This window comes from Salvia hispanica, chromosome 5, assembly GCF_023119035.1.
Source record: "Salvia hispanica cultivar TCC Black 2014 chromosome 5, UniMelb_Shisp_WGS_1.0, whole genome shotgun sequence".
In the NCBI taxonomy this organism is placed as follows: Eukaryota; Viridiplantae; Streptophyta; class Magnoliopsida; order Lamiales; family Lamiaceae; genus Salvia; species Salvia hispanica.
Window position 1 is genome coordinate 3270164 of NC_062969.1, and position 18321 is coordinate 3288484.

The window sequence follows — 18321 nt, forward strand, 5'->3', positions numbered from 1 at the left end:
GCGACACTACTATCATTCTCTATATTTCTGAAAGATGTGAAAAATGAATTAAAATAGTTGTACCTCTTGTCTTCAATTTGTCTTAGAAAATATAGTCCACAACTAATAATAGCAACTTGCTGGGCTATGTTTTGTGCTAGGATAAGTCAACAAAAAATGAAGGAGACGTTTAATAATGTCACATTCACACACTGACATAGTTTGATAATTATTGATGTTCTGAAATTTTAATTTCAGAAAAAGAGGGGACTCAGTGTAGTTGGTTCAGCTCAAAATAACGAAATATTGACTGAATCAATGTCGAACAAAATTCTGAAATATTCAGCTCATTTTAACTTGAGAAAATTTGGAGAGAAGACCTTTGGACTTTGGTTCTCCGAAGCCTCCACTGCTGTACACAAAATTCTTCAAGAAGAATGGGATTCGAACTCAATTTGAACGTACAAAATCCTTTCTTTTCGCCTATGTCTGAACTAAATCTTCGTCTCAGGTACAAAACCGACCTGCTGGTTGCCCTCACTTGCGGATAAATGAATCCTCACGAGTGACTGTTGCTCGTGACTCAAGGAAGAAAACCACTCCCTTATAAATCTGTAGGGAATGGACTGACTACTCACGGCTGCTAGAGTTTCAGCTTTACCTTCAGCGATCTCTTCAAATTTGATAGGAGTGACACCAAGCAGAGATGTTATAAGGGCAGCTTGGACAAAAATACTTAATCTCTTGAATGTGATTTCCTGAGCATATTTTGAGAACCAGTCTCTTAATTTCTTAACACCAGGATCCTCGTATCCAGCAGCACCAGCTCCAATCCTGCACGACAGATGTAGGAGTTAGATGCTTCGGATCATGAAAAGGAAAAGGATTATAGATGGTTAACACAATTGAAAATGATTGTACAGATATGAAAAGGGGAAGGTTCATGAGTATGTTTTCACTTTTGGTACAATACAACTGTAGAATCTTAAAATATCTATCACGAGGGCATATAGTCTGGCTAATACTATTATTTAGTAAAGAAAAATGGGGGACTATGTCACAGCAGGCATTAATCATAATTTTACTGATATGTGCATACAGAATTACAGATTGTTTCGGACCATACCTCCCAAGTTGGCCAAGAAGCATGATGATAGCAGCAGAGAATCCCTCCGTTATATGCAACTCCAAATATTCACAAATCTTCCCTACGAGGTGATCAGATGTCCAATCCCAGTTCTGCATGTCATGAGATATTGAAGGTAGTGAGGCATACAAAAATAAAATGAAAAATGCTGAATCGGAGAGAATCAGAAACGGAAGTGGTGCCAAGCAAAGCCAGTGCATAATAAACAACTTTACCAATTAAAACAGATAAGCAGACTAGTCATAAACCAAAGAAAGCATCAGAAAGATATAGACAAGATTCGTACCATGACTGAAGCTAGAAGCTCAACCAAAGAAATAATATCAAGGAAGTTGTATGAATTCTCATCACATGCCAAACTCGACAAGGCAGCCTCTCCAGAGCCTGAAACTTCTTTGCCCCCCTCCTCATGGCGAGGTAGTGTAGGAAACAGCAAACTGACTAAGGAAAGTGAATCTTGTGGCCATAACCCACAATGACACTGCTTTTGGAGGTTCTCTAACAACATCACTGAGGCATCTTTCACAGAAACTGCACCTACTGAGAATGGACAATGTGTGCATACCAACATGCTAGATGGGTTTCTAACATCTGACTGGGAAAAGGATATAGAATTGGGTGACTCAGTTTGCTCCTCAAGAAACATAACCACGGATTTTACAATAGACATAACTACAGAGTACTGCTGAAGGGTAAAGTATTTTGAGCCACATATGAGAGCAAAAACATGAAGAATAGCCAACATTACTGGACGGTCAAGCTTCTGCATTCTAATAATGCTACAAGATGTCTCACAAACATAACCAATATAATCAACAGCTGAGCACAATGATGCTAACAGACTACCCCCTGCAACCAGCAGATGAGCTGAAGCAGCCACTTCCAACAACATTATGTGATTGTCATTTAAAATGAGGTTCAGTTTGGAAGAAACATGGGACTCTGACTCAGCAGATGCACCACCGTAAACAAAAACTTTACTCTGCTGAAGAAAATCTTCAATGATAGCAAGCATTTCAAAAAAACCACACGACTCCATAGCCATCCTTCTCAAAGATGGATCAGATAGTGCTGCGCAGAAAGAAGGAATTCCTTAGAAACACTAAAATAATAATGGAAGAAAAGAAACTGCAACGTACATCAATGAAATTTTAAAGTCTTATAGAAAATACCTGAGTTGAAGAGTACGCTCACTGAACCAAGAGCCTGGACAAAATTACCACCTAATCCATTTGTCAAGTTCTTCAGTCCGAGCTCAGAAATTTCAGGCAGTATTAGCGACAAGAACACGCATGCTTTTTCCCTGCAACCACCAACATAACGTAAAGACCTATAATTAGCAAATCTGGGCTGATTTTTTTTTTTTTTTTTTTTTTTCATTCTTCAAACGTTTTATTTTTAATATTAGAAATATGATGACACCTATCAAGTGTGGCAAAGCATGGTATTGTTTCGGGTCTTTCATGCACCAGAACAGAACCTAGAAGTCAGCATGGATATTTAAACCATGGGACGTGTGCAGAACACAAATATTACACAAGTCTGGTCCTTGTGGTCAACGGGCCTATAATATTAAGTACTCATACTATCTCTATTCAAAATTTTTAAGATGTCTGTCAGTATTGTATCTGGAGGCCAAACAGCTAAGGGGGTGAAATAAGACTCATAACTCGTAAGCATCCTACAATCTATCTTCTGGCAGTACCAAACAAATTATAGTGACAGTTAACTCCTAGAACAAATTGATAATAAAACAACTAAAGTAAGGAAGCTAACTCAATTTTTTTTTTTTTTTTTTCATTCTTCAAACGTTTTATTTTTAATATTAGAAATATGATGACACCTATCAAGTGTGGCAAAGCATGGTATTGTTTCGGGTCTTTCATGCACCAGAACAGAACCTAGAAGTCAGCATGGATATTTAAACCATGGGACGTGTGCAGAACACAAATATTACACAAGTCTGGTCCTTGTGGTCAACGGGCCTATAATATTAAGTACTCATACTATCTCTATTCAAAATTTTTAAGATGTCTGTCAGTATTGTATCTGGAGGCCAAACAGCTAAGGGGGTGAAATAAGACTCATAACTCGTAAGCATCCTACAATCTATCTTCTGGCAGTACCAAACAAATTATAGTGACAGTTAACTCCTAGAACAAATTGATAATAAAACAACTAAAGTAAGGAAGCTAACTCACCTAGTTGAGAGATCTTTAGCTTTAGAAAGGATGTGTATAACGTTTTGAATGAACATCTCCACTGAATGATCAAACGAACATTGCGGCATGCAACTGCATGTTGTCTGAAGGATCCTCAAAATGCTAGAAATGTCTTTGTTGTCTGAGGATACAATTAAAAACTTTGGAGTCTCACCATAACTAGATGCACTTCCATTTTCACATGATTCAATAGTTTTGTTTCCAGAACCAGTAAGATAAGGCATTCCCAACTTCCGACTTGAAACATGGATTTCTTGACAATGAGTATCACTTGCTGCTAGTGGAGTTGTATCTTTCGGAAAGTGGTCAGAATTATGCTCCATTTGCAACAGTGATGGAACAGAGCCGCCGTTAGATATAAAACTAGTGAGATTCTTTTCCGTTTCAATAACGGTATAACTACTCACATTTGGCAACCCCTCTTGGGAACTCTCACGTACCAGCATCTCAGAGCTAACTACTTCAACCTCAGGTAGAGTAGGAGATAGGGGCCTGGCAATCGCTCTACAATAGGATTCTTCATCAGCAGCATTGTCCATCTCTAGCAACTTCATATAGTCACCAGTGACCATCTGGTCAAAATCTGGAGTGGACAGGTTGTGTCCTGAAATATTATTTGTTCCCTCCCTCAAGACCAAATCAGATCTGACTGCATCAGACCCTGGTGATGAAGCAGGTATACAAGCATCTGAGTTATTGATATCAGAATCAGGGATGCCTTTTGACTGCCCAGAGTCTTGCGGGTGGTGAACAATTACCATTCCTTCTGAAGAGGTTTTCCTCTTCTTGAGAGTTCTGAAAAGCTCTGTCGAAGTTCGTTTCAGGCTCTCTTCTCGAGGTTCATCCATTTGACCATTGAGAATATCATGCAGTACGGGTAGTTTTTCAGACACCTGTTGTTGCAACTTCTCACCTGTAACATACAGATTTTCTACGGGCTTTGCTGCACCAAGAATCCTCTTCTTCTCACGCAAGACAACTCTTCTTTTACTAGGACTGTCTTTCAATGGAGTCCTAGATCTGTTATCAGCTTTAGATACATTTTGCTTGTTTTGCATCTTACCAGAGATCTTTGGAGTGAAGTTTGACACATCCTCCCCCAGGTTAGCTGATGTCATAATAGATAATGTGTCTCTTTCCTGTGATCCCACCAAGGGTCGATCAGAAAAAGATGCCGAACTGGAATATAAGGCAGAACCCTGTAAGATTTTTTGGTTGGAACCTCGATACGGAGGGTCCATCCTAGAATCTATACCTGACATGAGTAGCCTATGATCCCCATCGATGCCTAATATTTCCATTTCGGTGGTCTGACCGCTAATCTGAAAGTAACATAAACGAGACAATTAGCATCAGTCCACACATGAGGGCACGAATTAGGACTATAAATATGGAGTCGTATGTGTACAATTGACACTAACAAAAGTCAGGGTACTATTTCTCAAGCACTTTAAAAGACTAAATAATACTTATACAGGTCTTTAACCTATACATTCACACTGCCATACAATTGTTTATTGCCAAATAAATAAGTCCTGGAGAGAGTTGAGACTCGACACGTGAGATGTTGGAATGCTTTATGTAGTACATCAACCAATATAAAAATCTATCATCAACAGCAATATTATCATCACCATATCATGCATGCAAAGATAAAAGTCTACTTTATTAGACACTAGAAATCAGCTGTCATTTGCATTATCTTATCTTATACTTCATAGATTCACACACGAGCCCAGTGAAACATAATATTGCTAAACTAAAAACAACAATAAAGGACCACCAAAGTTCAAACCAATGCACAAATAGAGCTACAGTAGTGATTACATGAACAGAGAAGTAGAAGTAACTAGCCATGATGGCTTTATTTCACAATTTTATGAGCAAAAAGTAAAGCTAGTGATAATGATGTAGATTGCTGCAATCAATTATCTCAACTACAAGATATAGACAAAAAGAAAAACACAAATATGTCAAATATGCAAGAACTCTTTCTCTAAATTCAGAAACAAGATATACAGACTATACAATCCTGATTAATAATGAATATGAAAACGTTTAACGATTATGAGTGAGAAAACTAACCCTTTTCAAATGATCTATGCCTCCAGAGCCATGCGACAAACTTTTATCTAGCTTATTCAAGTGTTGTTGGAACTGGTGACTCTCCTGCTTTAGGCGACATAACTCTTGTTCTAGTACCTTGTTACGAAAAGCTTCTATCTTTGTTGCTTGCTTGGCATGTTTTGCAAGCAACTTTTCTAGCTCCAATTGTTTCTTTAGAAATTCAACTGAATCAGTTTCAAAATTGATATCATTGTTTGTTATGGGAGAAATACCAGTATAATTTCTCCGTGAAATGAACTCCTGCATTTCCTTCGGCAACCCTTCTAACCTGAGCTTGTAATTCTCTAACTGCTCAGATAGTTGATCGGCCCGGTGTTTTTGTTCCATGGACATCTTTTTGTGTTCTTCTGCAACTTTTGTCTGTTTCTTTGCTTTCTTTTTTGCTGAATCTGCACGCCTTTTCTCCCTAATAATAGTATGGTCTTTCTCCAAAAGCATTTTTTCCACCCACTTAGAGAATTGGGTGTCATGCTTTAGCATTTCAGTACGTGCATCAGTGGCTAGAACTGCATTCCTGCTGGGACTGGATTTATCAACCCTATTCTTAGCCTCTTCCAATTTCTGATTCAAAACATCTGCTCGAGTTTTCTCAGACATAGCCCTCTTCATATTCATTTCAGACAGTTTCTGTTGCTCTTTAGATTTGTCCGCCACCAACTTTGCCCTTTTCCTTTCTTCAGTGGCTTTCTGTTTCTCCACCTCCACTTTTTTCTGAGCAGCTTCAGATTTAGATTTCTCCAATGCCAACATTGACTTTAAATCATCAGTTTCCTTCTTAAACTTCTCCAACAAAAGCCTATCTTCAGATTTTTCAGAGCATTTATTTTTAAGCAACTCCCCCTCTAATTGCTTAACCCTATTTCTAGCTTGTTCCAACTTCTGATTTAAATCATCCGCTCGAGTTTTCTCAGACATGGCCCTCTTCAGATTCGTTTCAGCCAGTTTGTTTAGCTCTTTAGATTTGTCCACCGCCAACTTTGCCCTCTTTCTTTCTTCAGTGGCTTTCTGTTTCTCCTCCTCCACTTTCTTCTGCGCAGCTTCAGATTTAGATTTCTCCAAAGCCAACATTGACTTTAAATCATCAGTTTCCTTCTTAAACTTCTCCAACAAAAGCTTATCTTCACATTTTTCAGAGCATTTATTTTTAAGCAACTCACCCTCTAATTGCTCAACCCTATTTCTAGCTTGTTCCAACTTCTGATTTAAATCATCCGCTCGAGTTTTCTCAGACATGGCCCTCTTCAGATTCGTTTCAGCCAGTTTATTTAGCTCTTTAGATTTTTCCACCGCCAACTTTTCCCTTTTTCTTTCTTCAGTGGCTTTCTGTTTCTCCACCTCCACTTCCTTCTGAGCAGCTTCAGATTTAGATTTCTCCAAAGCCAACATTGACTTTAAATCATCGGTTTCCTTTTTAAACTTCTCCAACAAAAGCTTATCTTCAGATTTTTCAGAGCATTTATGTTTAAGCAACTCACCCTCTAACTGTTCAACCCTATTCCTAGCTTGTTCCAACTTCTGATTTAACTCATCTGCTTGATCCTTCTCCAAACTTGTTTCAGTAAGTTTTTGCAGGTCTTCAGATTTAGCCACTGCCAAGTCAGCCCTTTTTCTTTCATTATCGGATTTCTGTTTCTCTGCCTCCAATTTCCTCTCAACATCCTCTGATTTAGATTTTTCCAAAGCCAACAATGACTTTATATCATCAGTTTCTTTTTGCAACTTCTCCCACATAAGTTTATATTCCTCAGCATTTTTCCCATCTACAATAGCAGCCTTCTGCAACTCACAAATCTGATTTCTTCCCTTCTCTAACTTCTTCAAAGCTTCATCAGCTTTCTTCTTCTCCAACTCTGCGCTCTTCTTTTCGGAAGCTGCCTTCCCCCTCTCTTGGTCCAGAAGCTTGTTCAGTTGCTTAATTTCTTCTTCAGACCGAGCAATGTGTTCTTGAAGCTGCTCATTTTCTTGATAAGAAGCAGAGCCGCTGCTTTGCTTCAGCAATTGAATCTCATCTTGAAGAGCCGAAACCTCATCCTCAAGATCAGTACACCTACCATCCACTGTATCTTTCTCATCTTTCAAAAAATCAACCTTCAATTTGAGTTCTTCCAATTCTGGACGAAAGAAAATAAAAACATCATAAAGAAGGAAGGAATAGCAATGATTAACACAATAATAACAATAATAGATACACAGAAATAATAGAGAGGGACGCAAATCACCTTTCTTCAGACTCTCATTTTCTTTCTCGACCTCGTCATATTTCTTCTGCAGCAGTGTCATGCAGTTGCGGAACGTGTTCCTCACATTTTCAACCTTCACAAACCTCTCCGACAGCTTTGAGTACTTCTTTTGCAACTGCAAGAATCCAGGAAATTCAAAACCACTAAAATAACTCTGCAAATAAAACTCCCATCACAGAACCACAAACAGGGGAAAATGAAACTAAGATTACCGTGGCACAGCAGGCACCGGAAGGCTTGTCTTCCTGCACCGCCACATCCTGCGCCATTCCTTCAGAATCGTTAAATGACACCCTCAATTTCTAGAAAAATCAAAATCCACGCGGGGATTGTTGTATCCCACCGATTGGAAGCGGAATCTAGCATTGTAAGAGAGAATGAAGCCGCCATTGGCTTAATAAATCCATGAAAGCGACGCCGTTAAACGCGCGCCAATGGAAGAGATGAATCGAGTGACGATCGATGATTTCGTAACAGTCAAAATGTTACCCTTTCTTGCTCCCAAAACCCCCAATATATTCTGCTGTTTCAGATAAACCCTAGAACACATAGAGAGAGTAGTAACAAATTGTATTTTAAAATAACCTTAAAAAAAAAACTTAAATCCGCCCTTTTATAGCATCCACGTTATTGCGTTAGGCTAGCCGAAAGGACGAAAAAAACAACGCGGTAGAGCTAGGGCGTGGATGAGCGCGGCTAGCCACTTGCTAGTTCACTAATGCGCGATCGAGCGATCGGCTAGCCGATCTTTTTAAAAAAAATTCCATGTAATACCCTATTCTTATTTCTTTTCTTTTTTTTTGTTTTACTTTTTCCAATTCATTTCGTTGTTGTTTTTTGTGGTTTTTTTCTTGAGATGGCTAGGGCATTGGCTGAGATATTACTAGGTAAATTGTTTGGCTAGGGCATTAGCTAGATTGTGAGAATGGCATGATAATGTGTCAGGAGAAATTTTTTATTGAACTATTGCTAAGATGTTGCTATTGCGTGATTATTGTGGATGATCTGGTTTATATCTAAAATTTTATGAGTCCTGATTTAAAATTTTCCATTTACCATTTTAAAACTTCCCAGGAGTTATGAGTCTTAAATGTGCTTTTATTAATTTTAATTTGTAATAGTATGTTTTACTAAGTACTACTAGTACTACTTTTCACTATAAATACTTACTGCATTCATTAAATACTCTTAACAACCGTTATTACCTAAATTGGGATTTAGTAGATGAGTGATTTTTTATTGGGCTTTTTTTGGTCCCAAGTTTAGATGGTACAGCCCAATTGAAACCACCGACTTACCGATTTGAATTGACTATGAAACTGAAGTTGAAAACCCATTTTGCCCCGGAACCTTTTTATTAGTAGTACTATTTTTGGTTTGATTATACCACTATCATAACAATCTAAAATTTTTGTTTTTATAATTTTGCATTCCTCAATTCAAAGGTTATAGAATTGTAACAAATGTATCCTTCATTGCAAATTTATTAACTCAATCACATCAAACAAGTTACATTTAAGTTTTATTTGTTGTCATTAAACAATCAACTGTTAAGCATTACATGATTTTTGTACTCATAAAAAAAATAAAACACATGTTACATACTATCTATAAATTGGACAACGTAACTCGTGCTCATGCATGCTAGCTAAAACATACAACGCCCCATGCTCTCACTGCTTTGCAATAGCGTGCTCGAAAAACACTACGATACGAATGCTCTTATATAGACTATGTACTTTTGTAATAACTTTTTTCATGCAAAGTTTCAAATCCCTCACATTTGAAATAGCCAATTTAGAAAGTACTCACATCACATGAGATATTCTTAGGGCTCGTCTGGTAGGTGTGTAAATAATTAACATGGATGTATGGTTAATGGGCTTTCATGACTTCATGGGCAGAATTATATAATGTTTGGTTCAACCCAACCAAAGTGTTAAGTCCATTTCCATTGTTTGGTTGAATTGGGGAAGGCTTGAAACATAAAAGGCCCATGACTATAATACCCCTCGTCATTTCCAATATCCATTCCTGCTTGCCGTCGGTCATTCTGCAAAATGGAAACATAGAACGGGAAGCATTAATAGACAAGAGACAACAGCTTGAATTGAGGGGCAAAGTAAACTAACTACAAATTACAATCAAAAGTGAGAGCTCGAACACAAAGGGAGTTTCTTGATGCAGAATTGGGAAGGGAGTGTGTGTACAAAATGTGACCTGAACATTATGGACAACATTACTCCATTCACAATTGAAAATCAAAGCCTATACACATTTTAGTTTCAGAGAACCAGAGCTCAAAAATGAATCACTGCACATATTCAACAGATGCACAAATCGGATAGAAATTGTGAGAGACATCTTTGCTTCTCTTCACAGCAAGGGATCCAAATCCTTTGTTTTCCACCATAAAAACCACTAGTTCTCGGGCTGCAACATGTAGAGTTTATGGTTAGACCATAACAACAAAGATCAATATAACCTGTATAGAAACTAACAAAACTAGTTACACACAAAATCCTCACTGAAGTCGGTCCCTGTTCACTCCCATATCTAAGTAGCATCGCAGGCTGTCCCTTCCCATTGCATGATGACTCCTTGTGGCAGAGACTCGGGTTGCCTGCAAATGCCCTCAGTAGCCCTGCCTTGTGGGATGATCCCTGAGAGACAGTTATGTTATGTGATTGATTGGTTGCCCGAAATATTGATTGCTTCGAATGTGATCAACCAGCTCGGTAGGGATCCATGCAACATGCTATGTGAGATGGACAAAAATCCAAGCTAGGACCATGTGGATACAGCATCGTTGAGAGAGCTCAAATCGACAACTTCCAACGACTTGCAAGGTATGATCCCTCCCCAGAGTTTCTGTTGTTGCTATATCCTCAAACTATCCATTGCATGGAGGAATCTCAGCAGAGATTTTGTTGTTGTTCAGCTTCAATGCCAGCAACTGAAAGCAACCAACATTATTGATGAATGATATGATGAAAATAATAAAAAAGAATATCAAGAATTAGACATGGCATCCAAAGCAGTTACAAGTTTGGGAGTGAAAGAACAGATCCAAAGGGCCTCTTTGGAATGTTGCAATTGATAGCATAGCAACATGGAGATGGCAAACAACAACTTCTGCTTTCACCTCCACAGAAGTGCAAAGTGAACAAATCTGAAAGCTCCCCAACTCCTTGTGCTATCATTCACATCACCATCATCTCCTTCCCCAGCGGCACCATATCCTCCGCCGCCACCTGCAACCATTTTTTATCACCAACACTCCTTTTCAAGATGGGGTTTTTTCACGATCAACCTGTCTTCTGATACACAGAGAGAATAAAAGTGGCGACGAAATCGTAGTTTGTAAACCAAATCAACAAACAAGATTCGAACAAGAACCCATAAAACGCCGCAAATCGAACCCAAAAACCACCGCAAATTGACACTACAAACAAGAATCGAACATTCGAATCGGAGGTTACCCGTAAATTGGTCAGCCGCCTCGACGAAAATTCAACCTCCAACTGTAACAAATTGAAGATTTTGGAGGGCAAAATCGAACAATTGCTACGTTTTCAGCCAACTTTTGGAAAGCCCGTTACTTATACCACCTCCACACCCTGATGGAGTTGGCACACCCTCACTGATAGTAGTATATGTAGGTTGGAAACCCGGTTGATGTATATCGAGTTGCTAGAAATGATTAGCAGCTACCAAATGCCGGAAAGAAAGTTTAGAGGAGAGTGTTTCACGCCATTTTCGGCGTACTAGACGCCCCCTTACAAGTTAGAACTAGACATGTTTTTATGATCACAGATCGTGAATAGAATTTGGCTTGAAATAAGTAAATTCAACACCAAGGGCAAATACATAATTTCAGCAAAGAGAAGATCTAGATAAACTTGAGATTCCAAAACTGGCGATCAAATTAAGATTCCCAAGAAGCTAGTAGCTAGTTAAGGTTGACATTTGACACTCACTCACTCACTCCAGATTCACAGCCACTACAATCCAATGAGCAAGAACAAAATCATGAGCACATCAAGAAAAGCCATGGCTCTGCCGATGGGCCTCAACTTCCTCCTCCTCCTCGCCATGGTCGCCACCAACATCCTCTCCCTCTACCACCTCTCCTCCACCATCCAATCCCCTTCCCCCTCCCCCCCTCCCCCCGTCCCCGACCACCTCCTCCGCCAGCTCTCCACCATCCGCGCCACCATCAACCACCTCCAACCCTCCAACAAACCCCCTTCTTCCTCCTCCGCCCCCTCCGATCTACTCCTCTACACCCACCTCTCCCCCATCGCCTCCTCCTGCAAAGACAACCCAATCCTCCTCCACACCTACATGAACTACACCCCCTTTTCCCCCTGCCCCGACGATTCCCAATTAGCTGAGGATCTCATTCTCCGCGGCTGCCACCCTCTCCCCCGCCGCCGCTGCTTCTCCAAAACCCCTTCTTCCTTTCCCCCTCCTCTCCCCTCCGACCCCTTCTCCCCCCTCCCCGAAAAATTCGCCCTTTTCACCCACTACACCTGCAAAACCTTCTCCTGCTTCGCCAAGCAGAATCCGGAGATGGGATTCGACATGAGGGTCGAGAAATCGAGGCATTTGACCTCCGAAACGGATCTGGATCTCCCAATTCCGCAGCTTCTCCAGCTGGCGGAGTCCGCCAAGAGCGTGATCCGGCTGGGGATCGACGTCGGCGGCGGGAGCGGGACCTTCGCGGCGCAGATGAAGCTGCGGAATGTGACTGTGCTGACGACCACCATGAACCTCGGGGCGCCGTACAGCGCGGCGGTGGCGGGGAGGGGGCTGGTGGCGCTCCACGCGCCGCTGCAGCAGCGGCTGCCGGTGTTTGACGGGACTGTTGACCTCGTGCGGTGCGGCCACGCCGTGAACAGGTGGATTCCTGTGGCGGCGATGGAGTTCTTGTTTTTTGATGTGGATAGAGTGCTGAGAGGTGGGGGGTACTTGTTGCTGGACCGGTTTTTCAGTAAAAGATTGGATCTTGAGAAGGTTTACGCGCCGTTGATCGGGAAATTGGGGTACAAGAAGGTGAAGTGGGCTGTGGCTAGCAAGAGTGAGAAGAATGGGGAGGTTTATTTGACTGCCCTCTTGCAGAAGCCATTGATTAGATCAACCCCCAAATAAGGTAGTGAAAAAAATGAGACCTTTAAAGTTGTGTGATTGTGTAAATCATGATTGCTTCAATGCTTGTCTGCGGTGGAAATTGGGTGTGCAAGTCTTTTAATATGCATTGTGTTTTTGATGCTCTAGTTTAGATGAATCTTGCATCTGTAGTTGCTAAACATTAGAACTGAGTTTAAAGATCAAGTAGTGGTATGATTATAGTGTTCTTGGTTGGAAGTTGAGAATGTTGATGTTTCAGTTATGACTTTTGCTCATGAGGAAGTGAACTTCTGTTGGAATATGTTTGTGCTTCACAACCTTTGTTAGGACATCAACACAATCCACTCTTGGAAATGTAGCATCTGTGGTCTGATTTGAACATCTTATCCTTTTACACACTAGTCTGATGCAAAGATATAGCTTTTGTGCTGCATTTATATCATGTGATTCCTATTCATATAACCACTAACCTTTTCTCCTTGCTTCCTACGCGTTCTTCTGCTAATGTTCTCGCGCTGTGCAGGTGGTCCGTGCTAACTTTTTTACTTCATCTCCGAATGTTGATTCTTCCCTTTTCGTCCGGTTGGATATATATACACATACAGGCAGATAGTTCGATTTGTGAGCAGATTCATTTTTAGATTCAGGCAACTAAATAAGGCGATTGTTGGAGCTAGTGTACAAGGTACATTTTCAATTTTCTGATAGATTAGAACTGGCAACCGCAAAAACCAACATGTGCTATTCTGGATTATAGGTTGATAGAACAGGGGATGCTTATTTTGCATACAGTGTTGCAAGAAAATCAGCATTTGATACTTATTTCTTTTCCCTCCAAATTTCCTCTGTATTTTTTGAAGTTATTTAGCAATTTCAGAAACTGTATCAGAGTCTGTAGTGATGTACCCCCAATAATTAATAATTTAATACATTTTCTTAATAGTGAATACTACACATATTTTATACTAGTACTACAATATACTACATTAAAATGAAGTTATGATGATTGATGGCAGTTATGTACTAATACGGTTGTTCTCGAAGAGCACTCCCAATGCTCTCCCTAAAAACTCTCTTATTTCTCCCTAACTCCTGCCACATCAGCGCCACATCAGCACCAAAATTTATCCCCAATTTTTAGCCAACTTGCTCCAATGGTTTCTCCCTTATTTTTCCCTAACGCCGAATTATCGCCGAAACACATCCAACGGCCGGCGATAACTCGGCGATTTTCGGCGAAAAATCGCCGAGTGTTATCGCCGGACCATTGGGAGTGCTCGAATGTGTATACAGTATAACCTTATCTGATGCTGTTGTTTTCATGCATATATTCTTCTCTCCATTAATGTTTATTCGGACACTTTTTACTTTTTGATATTTATGTATAATTAAACAATTGTCAATAATAATAGCCTATATATCCCAATTAATAAAATTCCAATTACCTTACATGCACGGAAGAAGAAAATTAAAAGGAAACCAGAAATTATCAAAAATATAAACAGAGTGTCAACTACTGTATTTTTTAATAAAACTCTTAATTAAGATTAACATATAACTAAAACAATATCGTAGAAAGTTTATGAGCTTTGCACGTTTAATGTCTTTTCACAATTTTGGACATTTAAAAACTAAAATAGCAATTCTCGTCTGAATTATTATCACCAATCTGGAATATGCCAGCCTCATTATGAGTTTTTTTACTTATTTCGAAATTATCAAAATCAATCTGGAATATGCAATTAACAACAGGCGTGACCGCGTGGAATTCGTGTAAACAAATTTCCAATTATAATTTACTTTTAAAAATAGTACTGTATATTAAATCAAGAGGGATTGCATATACAATTTCTAAGTTCAGCTAATGATCTTTATATCGAAAATTCAAAATCATGTCGATATGTAAGCGGATAGTTTTGTTGCATTCACGAATTAAGTAGATGTAATGAATACGTTTGAATAAAAATAATAATTAAATACTCGTGAGCATTTATTCATTTATTATTTTGTAAAGGTTTCAACTCATAAAACAAAGAATTGAAATATAAAATCACAACGAAGGTATTCATTTAACTGAATATTCGTAGTGGGTCGGATGAAATTTAGGTGTACACCTGATATGCATTGTTGATGATCAAACATATGGATTTCTTAAACTTTGTCTAAGTGGAGACTTCATTCTTTTTAGTTGGAAATTAATCTAGCTAAATGTGAAATGTTATGCAGCATACTAAAATTTGAAATTAACAATTTCTAGGTATAATTATATAATTTATATTGATATAGAGTTCCTACTATTTAGCAATGAAATAATCAAAACAGAATTTCGTTTTTTACATATTATTTGGCCATGTTCTATTTCATCCAATTTCGTGAACCACAAATCCGAACTGGACAAGTTAAGGTTTCGATTTACTCCTATTTCATAATAACAACTATGAAATGGAACTAAATTTGATATCCAGTTTCAGTAATATTGTAATATAATCTGAGAGTTTATAGCAGACAAATTCTAGCCATATTGTGAGAAACAAAAATAAATTCCTGTATTTATATTGTTTGAACTTCTAGGTAGTAGTAGTCAAAAGGCTGGAATCAACAGAAGACGAGAGAAAGAAAATCAGAACCACCAATCTACTCAATTGTGTGCCTACCTCCTCCATTGCCATATTTTCAACTGCAAGCCAAGAAAAGCAAGCCTTATTTTAAATTTGATATATAAGAAAAGCTAGAATAAAATTGTTTTTTAACTTCACTATCTTACCATTTCTCAGTTTATGAATCAAATGAGACCTGAGAAACCTGAAATGGCTTTCATGACTTGCCCACGCGCACTTTTCAATGCTTCACCCATCGTCTGCATAGGAAGAAAGAAACTAGCATCACAACTGAGCAAATACAGTCCATAAACATGATTGTAGAGGCCATAAATAAGTTGAAACCAACCACATACCTGCTCTTCTGCCGCAGGATCAAGGCTAACGCCTGTTACTTTACGCGCAATGCTCTTTGCATCAGTATCGACAATAATGCTACACATGAAATAGAGAGAACATCAACAAACTTGTAGCTTATGCATCTTAGAGGGATAAACAACGAATCATTTATTGATTTCAAGTAAAAAAGAAGACAATGCCTACCCGCCATCAACAGCTTCATCAATGCATAACAGAACGAGGTCCAGATGTATGAGTGCCGCCATCTTGTTAACCTTTTTCCTGCAAAAAAATATAGCAAAAAAAGTTTACTTGCACAGAACAGAGAACACAGCTAGTGAACATCCCCCCCATAGGCAAACGAGATACGTTACTTGAGTAGAATATAAATGGCACCAAGCACTGCCTCAAGCACAGTGGCTAACAGAATTTCATTTTCTTCTTCACCCCCAGTAACATAAAAGTGCAGGTCTTCGATAAACTTGAATACAATGATTTCGTCCCTATGCATCGTTACATCAGCTGGAAACAAGTCACCAAAGGCTAACCATTAGTATAAGAAGCTAAGCTATCTATCTACCAGCCTTGACACATACGAAAACAACATAAAATTTGTACAATGAAGCACCTTCAGTTCGGGCATCTTTCATGTGAGTCATGGTGAATACAGTCTTCTCGAAAGCTCGCCTCTCTTCATTAGTAGTCCGCTCATCTGAATAGAACTTGCTTGCTACACGCTTCCCTTCTAGATCAAGAATGAGAATGCTGTTCACAAAAGGCCCAAATTCCTGCAAAACAAGAAAAGCCAACCCACCATATATTACTACTATACAAGAAAACGAGAGTGAGGATCATCCCACATTGTGAGAATATGAGAGAGGATTGCTTTCAGTCATAGAGAAAATCTGGCCAACAATAAAGAAAACAACATGCCCTCCATGTTTTTATGTTGAGAAATTTCTCTCCAACCCAACAAAATATCTGATCACTACTCATTAGTTTTCATGATTTATCATTTTGATCTATTTCTTTTATGCAATTTGAAGCTCTGCCCACAAATGCTTCACAGAGCTGAAAATATTTCCATTTTAAGCAAAGGGTTCAATGAAAACCTAATAACCATTACGCCAAATCGCTCATCAATTAAAGAAAAACATTAGGTAGTCCGTGTTTGATGAGCATGATCATTTATACAATTCAACCTAAGAACCACGAAATTGGCAAATCTGCAATGAAGAACCCTGGTTTGTGTGTGCGTGTGCGTGTGTGCGCGAGAGAGAGAGAGAGATTTACCATGGCTGATGAGAAAAGCTCGCGAAGATCGCGCCTTGAACGAGTTCAGAAAGGAGTCTCTAAGGGTCTCTATACTTTCAACAGTAGAAAAAAATTTCACTTCTGTTTCTGTAAATTGTGTAGAACAAAATACGGCGATATTTAAGCATTCATTGTATGAGATATTACAGTAATGCAATTAAGCAAATTAGGTATACAAATTTAGTACTCCTAATATATATGTACGTAACGATGATCTTGATACATTATTACAGTAAAAAACATGATATATTACATATTAATGATTATGCAAATTTAGTACAATAAAATTTAGTATTCCCATGTCTTGGTATATAATTACAGTAATGCTCAATCCACAATAATAATGTTTCTTAAATAAATGTGAAAATAATACTATACTGTAATAAATTAACTACTAAGTATTAGAATGGAGCATTTCATTTTCCAGTCAATTTTAAAGAGAAATTATATTTTTAAAAATAGTGAATTGCGTATTTAATGATCTGTTTGTGAAAATCTATTTAATAATAATGGACCCATACCATAGTCTAGACCTGCTTATTCTGCCGGTTCCAGTTCTAATCGGACCAGTTGATTTGTTAACCGGTTTCAATTCCTCACAAATCCTAGAACCGAAACTTGGACCCAAACCGACAAGTTCTGGTTTGGAACCGACCAGTTTCGGTTCAGAACCGGAACCGATGTTTGAATTTAACCCGAATTTATTTATAATTTTGAATAAATACTAATAAAATAATAATCCAACATTTGGATATATAACAAATAATACCTAAAAATTCAAATAAATACACAATAAATACAAACCAACAATACTCCCTCCGTCTCATTGAAGATGACCCACTTTCCTTTTTAGTTTGTCCCAACTAAGATGACCCATTACTTAAAATGGAAACACCTTTATCTCTACTTTATTCCCCCTCTCTTACTTTACTCTCTCCTCTCAACACACAAAATAAATTTGCATAAAATTCCGTGCCGCCCAAGAAAGGGGTCATCTTGCTTGGGACGGAGGAAGTACAATAATATTCATATATGGGTAAGAATTATGCGAAGTGTAGTAGGTCGGACTAGTTTGTGTTTGCAATTCATTTATAAAAAAAAAGTACTTCAAAAATTTAGCATTTTTTTTAAAAGGAGTTTTAAAATTGAATTTCATTTTCCTTTTCTTTGATAAATAAATATTCAATGAAATTTCCAATACAAATTGATCTTGTTGCGACCTT

At 38.5% G+C, this 18321-nt stretch overlaps 3 protein-coding genes and 1 long non-coding RNA gene across 6 annotated transcripts; 1 reads left to right on the forward strand and 3 right to left on the reverse strand.

Moving 5' to 3' along the window:
• Window positions 1-168: 168 nt before the first annotated feature.
• Window positions 169-8258, reverse strand: LOC125187935. Of its 2 annotated transcripts, XM_048084609.1 has the most exons (9): window positions 8059-8258; window positions 7928-7986; window positions 7695-7830; window positions 5434-7586; window positions 3328-4670; window positions 2299-2429; window positions 1413-2197; window positions 1106-1218; window positions 169-813 (listed from the first exon to the last, which is right to left on the reverse strand). In XM_048084609.1, exons 2-9 carry the CDS (start codon window positions 7982-7984, stop codon window positions 474-476), a joined length of 5058 nt encoding a protein of 1685 aa, XP_047940566.1. In that variant the 5' UTR covers window positions 7985-7986; window positions 8059-8258; the 3' UTR covers window positions 169-473. The 2 variants fall into 2 exon arrangements, with proteins under 2 accessions (XP_047940566.1, XP_047940565.1); XM_048084608.1 differs by having other exon boundaries at window positions 7928-8257.
• Window positions 8259-9835: 1577 nt separating this feature from the next.
• Window positions 9836-10991, reverse strand: LOC125186307. The gene is made up of 4 exons (XR_007170412.1): window positions 10761-10991; window positions 10447-10671; window positions 10233-10378; window positions 9836-10148 (listed from the first exon to the last, which is right to left on the reverse strand). It is a non-coding gene; the product is annotated as an uncharacterized LOC125186307 (long non-coding RNA).
• A 668-nt stretch (window positions 10992-11659) lies between these two features.
• LOC125186854 (probable methyltransferase At1g29790) lies at window positions 11660-13788 on the forward strand. 2 transcript variants are annotated; one of them, XR_007170514.1, is made up of 3 exons: window positions 11660-12870; window positions 13372-13533; window positions 13606-13788. XR_007170514.1 is itself a non-coding variant. In XM_048083323.1 (2 exons), the coding sequence occupies exon 1, from the start codon at window positions 11730-11732 to the stop codon at window positions 12867-12869; it is 1140 nt and encodes a 379-aa protein (XP_047939280.1). In that variant the 5' UTR covers window positions 11660-11729; the 3' UTR covers window position 12870; window positions 13372-13788. The 2 variants fall into 2 exon arrangements, 1 of the variants encoding a protein (XP_047939280.1); XM_048083323.1 differs by having other exon boundaries at window positions 13372-13788.
• A 1503-nt stretch (window positions 13789-15291) lies between these two features.
• LOC125191308 (coatomer subunit zeta-1-like) lies at window positions 15292-17217 on the reverse strand. The gene is made up of 7 exons (XM_048088827.1): window positions 17078-17217; window positions 16413-16572; window positions 16159-16306; window positions 15989-16066; window positions 15802-15880; window positions 15613-15705; window positions 15292-15525 (listed from the first exon to the last, which is right to left on the reverse strand). Exons 1-6 carry the CDS (start codon window positions 17078-17080, stop codon window positions 15631-15633), a joined length of 543 nt encoding a protein of 180 aa, XP_047944784.1. The 5' UTR covers window positions 17081-17217; the 3' UTR covers window positions 15292-15525; window positions 15613-15630.
• Window positions 17218-18321: the final 1104 nt, after the last annotated feature.

Coding starts and splice junctions, on each gene's coding strand:
- LOC125187935 (XM_048084609.1), bottom strand. CDS start 7,984: ATGGCGCAGGATGTGGCGGTGCAGGAAGACAAGCCTTCCGGTGCCTGC. Junction 7,587..7,694: donor AAATGAGAGTCTGAAGAAAG/GTGATTTGCGTC, acceptor TCTTTCGTCCAG/AATTGGAAGAACTCAAATTG. Junction 4,671..5,433: donor GCATAGATCATTTGAAAAGG/GTTAGTTTTCTC, acceptor TGTTACTTTCAG/ATTAGCGGTCAGACCACCGA.
- LOC125186854 (XM_048083323.1), top strand. CDS start 11,730: ATGAGCAAGAACAAAATCATGAGCACATCAAGAAAAGCCATGGCTCTG.
- LOC125191308 (XM_048088827.1), bottom strand. Junction 15,881..15,988: donor GATGAAGCTGTTGATGGCGG/GTAGGCATTGTC, acceptor TTTCATGTGTAG/CATTATTGTCGATACTGATG. Junction 15,706..15,801: donor ATCCTGCGGCAGAAGAGCAG/GTATGTGGTTGG, acceptor CTTCCTATGCAG/ACGATGGGTGAAGCATTGAA.